The 6,946-nt window shown below is 51.0% G+C and overlaps 1 protein-coding gene across 3 annotated transcripts in view; it reads right to left on the bottom strand.

The window, feature by feature from the left end:
- The window catches only part of gria1a (glutamate receptor, ionotropic, AMPA 1a), a 53,362-nt gene that overhangs the window by 22,242 nt on the left and 24,174 nt on the right, over positions 1-6,946 (bottom strand). For all 3 annotated transcript variants that reach the window (XM_084699142.1, XM_084699143.1, XM_084699144.1), the window contains exons 5-9: positions 4,916-4,969; positions 2,194-2,352; positions 1,810-1,977; positions 574-678; positions 287-397 (exon numbers count right to left, since the gene is read on the bottom strand). In XM_084699142.1, coding sequence (XP_084555268.1) covers positions 287-397; positions 574-678; positions 1,810-1,977; positions 2,194-2,352; positions 4,916-4,969 — 597 coding nt within the window. The remainder of the gene's footprint in view (positions 1-286; positions 398-573; positions 679-1,809; positions 1,978-2,193; positions 2,353-4,915; positions 4,970-6,946) is intronic.

The raw sequence follows: 6,946 nt of genomic DNA, 5'->3' as shown, positions 1-6,946 counted from the left end.
TTCATCACTGGCCATTCGGGGGAGTGTGCAACCCTAATCTGAGTTCCCCTGTCGGTTCTGGTTGAGGGGGGAAGGTAATCTTCGAGACACACCGCACCTCTGGGTCCCTTGGCAGAGAGACGGGACCCCAGAGGAGGAGGAGGGGGGGGGGGGGGAGGGAAAGGTCAATTTCTCTCTCTCTCTCTCTCTCTCTCTCTCTCTCTCTCTCTCTCTCTCTCTCTCTCTCTCTCTCTCCCTCCCTCCCTCCCTCTCTTCCTAACACACGCGCACACGCACACACACGTACCAGGATGGTGGTGACGATGTAGGTCCTGTTCTGCAGGCCGTACGTGTCGTTGCTGCCGCGGCTGTACGTGGCCGTGCTCACGTACTTATCGTCCTCGTTCCAGTAGCCCACCTGAGACACACACAGGGACAGAAGCACTGAGCGCTCGTCACGTGGGCAGGCAGGGGGGTTGTCACGGAAACGGAGGGCTGACAAGACAACGCTATTGTTCTACACAGTAAGTGTGTGTTTGGTGGTCGTTTCCCCAGCCCATAATAGGCCCCTCTCAGACAGGGGCTCAGACAGACCTTCTTGGGGCCGGAGGGGGCCAGCTCCATGACGCTGACCGTGTAGTTGGTCCTCCGGCCCTTCTCGTTGAACTGGATGTGACCGGTCAGACCGTCGATGCGTACCTGACAAAGAGAGAGAGATGGAGACAGACAAGAGAGAGAGAGAGAGAGAGAGAGAGAGAGAGAGAGAGAGAGAGAGAGAGAGAGAGAGAGAGAGAGAGAGAGAGAGAGAGAGAGAGAGAGAGAGAGAGAGAGAGAGAGAGAGAGAGAGAGAGAGGGGGGGGGGATAAAGAAAGATGAGGCAGTGAAAGAGAGAAAGAAAGAGAGAGAGGCAGTGAGAGATGAAAGTCTATTCTTCTTTGATGTCTTACCACTCACACAACCAAAGCCTCTCCTCAGTCGATGTGTGTGTATGTGTGTGTGAGTGGGTGGGTGCCTGAGTGAATGAGTGAGTAAGCAAGGGTGTGTGAGTGTTATGAATGTAGTGAGCAAGCGTGTGTGTGAGTGAGTGAATGTAGTGGGCAAGTGTGTGTGTGTGAGTGAGTGAATGTAGTGGGCAAGTGTGTGTGTGTGAGTGAGTGAATGTAGTGGGCAAGTGTGTGTGTGAGTGAGTGAATGTAGTGGGCAAGTGTGTGTGTGAGTGAGTGAATGTAGTGAGTGTATACATGCCCATGAGTGTGTGCGTTTGTGTTGTGTGAGGCTAATCTCGTCAAGCTACAGACACCCAACCTTCATCCAGCAGACAGACTCTGTTTTTCCATGAATGTGTGTGTGTGTGTATACACTACAAGTCTCACCAGGCCCCTCTAATCTATTACGTCTCCAAACATTGCATTACTGGGCTCCATTGTAGGTGTCATCTTCCATGACAGTCACAGTCCGACTGGGTGGCCTGCAGGTTCTGTTCACGAGCCGTGATGTCACATTCAATCCACAGAGGCACCCAGGATCCTCATGCGACAGGATGGAGATCTCATTTGTCAAGCAGGGCTCCACTCACACTCTGTTAACCCACGTGTCACTCACAAAGTGTGAGTGACTGCATGTACCCGTGTGCGTGTGTGTGTGTGTGTGTGTGTGCATATGCATCCAGGTGTGTGAGTGTGTGCTCTTGTATAGATGTGTGTGTGTGTGAGCATGTGTGTTATTGTACAGGTACACAAGTGCGTGCGGGTGAGCATGTGTGCTTTGAGTGTGCCGGTATGTGAATGTTTGTGTGCATTATTGTACTGGTGTGTGTGTGTGTGTGTGTACCTGCTGCAGAGCTCTCTGGATGTCGATGCCCTGGCCCCAGGGAGCGGGAGGGTTGGCCAGGCACTCCCCAGCATTGCCCCGGCGAGAGATGTCTATCCTCTGCCTCCTCAAGTTCTGGAAGGCGGTCGACATCACGCTGACGCCGTCATACGTGAGAGCCCCCGTGTACTGAAGGGAGAGAGAGATAGAGAGACCGAAAGAGAGAGCGAAAGAACAAGAGAGAGAGAAAGATAGAGAGAGAGAAAGAGTAAGAAAGAAAGAGAGAGAGAGTGAGAGAGAGTGTGAATGACATTCATACAGACACAGAACATCCTGTTCCAGAACAATCATACATGTATAATTGATGTATTTATTTCTATATATTCCACTACAATCCAGCGGCACCTTAAGACCTCTCTTGGGGACCTTGGCATCCTTGTTGTCAAACTCCAACCACTGCTGGACAACACGGCTCACGTTGGGCTCTGAGTGGTTGACCAGCTGGAAGCCTGTGATGTTGGCTCCGCCCTTTCTCAGGTCAGTCAGGTCGATGTCCAGAAAGCCCTGGATACAGGAGAAACGGATGGATGGAAGGAGAGAGAAAAGTTGTTAACAGGATTAACTCCAACAAAGGAGCTCAGGTAGCGAGAGAGAAAGAAAGGGAGAGAGAGAGAGAGAGATTGGAGAGCGAGAGCAAAATGTAAATGAGGAGAAATGTCTCTCAGTAAAGGCCACGTGGGTGAAGTGGCTCTACACTGTAATTCCAGGGTTTGACTAAAACGGAGTGAAAGCCAGGGTCAATAGCTTGATAAAAGAACGTCAAATCTCTTTTTCACCGGCGCCTGTTATCCCTCCGAAGAACCCCGTTATCCCTGCCGTGCGTGCGGGAGCCTGAGGGGGCCAGGCGACGGCGGCGGGGCAGGAGACGGGGATGAGGGGAAGAAAAGAAACATCCAGAAGGTTTAAAGAAGGGCTCGGATTTGACCTGGGGTTTATCTGGACTTTGGTGCCGTTTGGGAACAAGGGAGGAAGCCTTCTGGACAGTTCCTGTTCCAGGTCCGACGACGGCTGGGCCTTCATGGAAAACCTTCTAGTCTAGCCGGTATGCTCACACCAAGGTGAATACGGCGAATCTTCAATGAGGGACTATAGCATTTCCACAGTGGAAAAGTGGGTCATTTTTTTTCCTCTTAAGTTCCTTACATTCTGCCCTTTCCCCAGGTTTTATGCAAGGGTCTATATATTAGTGCCTTGACAGCAGTGGCGTTTCAGAGCAGAATTAGTTTACATTATTCATGACACAGTTCTTCCAGTCAGGCAGCCATTAACAGTCGGACACCCAGCCTGCAGAGCGAGGGAAACATCCCTGGTGTCTCCTTATAGCCAGCGCTAATGGGGTACTACTGACGTCCTGCAAATACCATGGAGAAAGAGCATTGTTTTGTGCAGCGTATCACGTCTAGTGAGAGCAGAGAAAAAGGGGGGGGGGGGGTGGAGAGAGAGAGAGAGAGAGAGAGAGAGAGAGAGAGAGAGAGAGAGAGAGAGAGAGAGAGAGAGAGAGAGAGAGAGAGAGAGAGAGAGAGAGAGAGAGAGAGGGAGATGTATACAGTAGAAGGACAATGCTGGTATATTATGTTCTTCCCCAGCAGGTTAGTAGTCTGCTTGGTGAATCATAGCCAGACAGGAGCAGACGCACCCAGAGAGCGAGAGAGGAGGGAGCCATCAACAGGAACAAAGGACCTGCGGACCTGGCTGGAACAAAGGGTCTCTCCCTCCCTCTCTCTTCCTCCTTCATCTTCCCAGTCTCCCTCTTTAATATTGTCGGAGAGATTGTCCAACACAAGTCAAACCTCCAGGCAGACATCTCTTCATTCATCTTCCGTGTTCTCTTTCATCTGTTTGTTGTTCTGAAGTCGACTAATCAGAGGTTGCATGAACACCCCGCCCCCCCCCCCCCCAAAACTCACACACAATTCCGCTCCTGTTACTCATGCTCGTTCCCCCTCCCCTACCGTCCTCCCCTCCTCCCCTCTCCTCCCTCCCACCTGTCCTCCCCTCCCTCCTTCCTCTCCACCTGGCCGTGTTTTCGCAGATGAATGGGCAGAGTTGTGTCTTTGTTCAGCTCCATGTGCTCCTTAATGCAGTGCACTGAGCTGATCGCGTTACTATAGAAACTGGCCTTGCTGACGCGTGGACACCGGCTGTGGAAGCATCTTATAGAAATCTTCCATACACACACACACACACACACACATTCACGTACATCTACCACACACACAGGCTCAGACAAACGTACACTCCCCCCCCCCCCCCCCACACACACACACAGGGTAACGTCAATAAATGCCATTCTACAATAGGTGAGACACAGAGCAGACATTTTTTTCCCGCTCCTTAATGGAACCATTAAGGAAACAGCGGCCGCCTTCGTGGCAGACGTTATTGCTTTTCAAGCTTTATCATTTACAATTAAATCTAACAAACTGTCCAGACAAGAGCCATTTGCTAATCTAAAATCCCTGCAGTAAGCCATCGCTGGAGCAGTATTCCCAGAATATTAATGTTTTCTTTATCACTGGTTCTGCTGGCATCTCTTTTCTCCCTGTCTGGCAGTATTTAGCAGGCGCACTCGGAGCAGTGCGCTGAGAGGAATGAGGGCAGACAGACAAAGCTAATGCTCGTCACCCTGCACACGTTCACCCTCTGACCTCAGCAGTTTGGTGTGTGTGTGTGTGTGTTCCCTTAGGGAAGCAAAAACGCCATATTTCCTCCTAGGGCTGTCAAGCCAGCAGGCAAGTAATGTGAGCATGAAGTGAAAGCATAAAAGGAGGGAAAGAAGGACACAAAAAGGGAGGGAGGGAGGAAGGAAGGACAAAAGGAAGGAAGGAAGGAAGGAAGGAAGGAAGGAAAGAAGGAAAGAAGGAAGGAAGGAAGGAAGGAAGGAAGGAAGGAAGGAAGGAAGGAAAGAAGGAAGGAAGGAAGGAAGGAAGGAAGGAAGGAAGGAAGGAAGGAAGGAAGGAAGGAAGGAAGGAAGGAAGGAAGGAAGGAAGGAAGGAAGGAAGGAAGGAAGGAAGGGAGGGAGGGAGGGAGGAAGTGATAAAGAGAAAGATAACAAGGATGTCCTTACCAGGTTGGCCAAGATGTAGTGGTAGCTCTTAGCATTCTTCCCCTGTTCCACAATCTGGAAGAAGACAGAACAAAGCTGTCACATGACTGAGGCGCACAAAGGTGTAACGGAGTGTGTGTGTGTGCGTGTGTGTGTGCGTTTGTGTGTGTGTAGCAGGACCAGACAGCGACAGAGTGCAGTGTCTCCACACGCGTAGTGACCTTGTACGTTCAGCCAACACACCTCACCTCTGGTACGATGACAACAGCATCAGTCTGCACATGAATATTCATGTTACACTTCTCAATGTAATCCCATCTCATGAATAAAGAGAAGTCTTACATAGACCCAAATGATGATTTCTCTGCTACATAGTATCTCAAATTTCAGGGTTTAAATTCAAGGTTTTACTTTCAAATTGTTGTTAGTCTGGCAGTCAACAGTTCTCGAGCTCTACTCTAACCTGCAACCCTCCCATACATCTACTACTATCCTCTCCTCTCCTTCTGTCCTCCCTCCTCTCCTGTCCTCCCTCCTCTCCTCTCCTTCTGTCCTCCCTCCTCTCCTGTCCTCCCTCCTCTCCTCTCCTTCTGTCCTCCCTCCTCTCCTTCTATCACCCCTCCTTTCCTCTCCTCCGTTTCCTCCCTCCTCTCCCTCATGGTCTCCCTCCCGTTCTCTCCTTCCCTCCTCTCCTCCTCTCCTCCTGCAGTGATGGATGGCAGTCAGGTGACAGTGTGCTGGGTCCATGTCTGCAGCTCCTGAACCACACATAGCCACTCATTAACCTCTGTTCTCCTCCTCCTCCCTCGGCTGGGAGCTATCTATGGAGAGCAGCCTGTGTGTGTGTGTGTGTGTGTGTTGGGGAGAACCCAGCACTCCCCCAGCTGCAGTAGGGGAGTCCTACTAACGAGCTCTAATGAGAACGGCATCTCAGCCCTATGAGATCACTGCTTAGACTGCACTGACCATGAGCTGGTACCACTGACAGGACATCAGACAGTGTATGGTCCTGCAGTGATTCATCCCAGCAGGACATGCAGTAAAACAGCAGAGCGCTCCTGACTACCGCTTGGACAGGGATGAAGGGGACCATTGGGCTATGGGCTCACCTGCTTACTGTAAATACTATTAATGACTTCACGGCTTCACGAATGTGGGGGTGTATCATACAGTATGTGTGTGTGGGTGCATCACGCAATGTGGGTGTATGTGTGTGTACCATGCAGTATGTGTGTGTGTATCATGCAGTATGTGTGTGTGTGTGTATCATTCAGTGCTGAGTTGTGTGAGTGTGTGCATGCAGATCTGGACTGGAGGGCATGACAGACAGTGGCATTAGTTATTCAGGTGTCCCCAGCAGCAGACACCAGGCCCCCCAGCCCAGCCTGGGGCCAGGACGCACAAGGCCTGCGATGAGGATCAAGCACAACAGACGCAGGCTGAAACAAACCCGTTTATGGCACTAAAGGTCACACTCGCAGATACATTGGTGCAATAAAAAAAAATGACCGCCGTGTTCAATTTCATTGAACCTTATAAAGCTTGCTGGGAGACAAAATGACCCTCGAAATGAACTTTAAGTTCATGTTTGGAACAGTGCTTCTATCCGTGTTGCATGCACGGTGAGGAGACATGGCTGGCATTCTGAGTGGGGAGAGAGATGGCCAGGAGGTGCTTCCTCTGGCATTATCTGGTGAGGATCAGTGTCTCATAGGAGCTGAACAGTAGTCTAGAGGGCGAGAGGGTGTGTGTGTGTGTGTGTGTGTTTGCGCGTATGTGTGTGTGTGTGGGTGTGTGTGGTTGTGCGTGTGTGTGAGAGCGAGTGTGTGTGTGCTTGCGTGTAAGTGTGTGTGTGTGGGTGAGAGTGTGTGTGCTTGCAAGTGTGTATGTGTGTGTGTATGTGTGTGTGTGTGTGAGTGTGTGTGTGAGAGAGTGTGTGTGTGCTTGCGTGTGTGTATACGTGTGTGTGTGTGTGCAGGCAGGCTACTTTGGAGCCAGAGTAGATGTGGGTGATGGATGGTAGCTGTCTGACAGTGGAGCTCCTCCACCTCA

This window comes from Hypomesus nipponensis, chromosome 1 (genome assembly GCF_054491055.1).
Source record: "Hypomesus nipponensis isolate SF chromosome 1, ASM5449105v1, whole genome shotgun sequence".
In the NCBI taxonomy this organism is placed as follows: Eukaryota; Metazoa; Chordata; class Actinopteri; order Osmeriformes; family Osmeridae; genus Hypomesus; species Hypomesus nipponensis.
The sequence above is the reverse complement of the archived record's forward strand: the minus strand, read 5'-3'. Positions and strand labels throughout refer to the sequence as shown.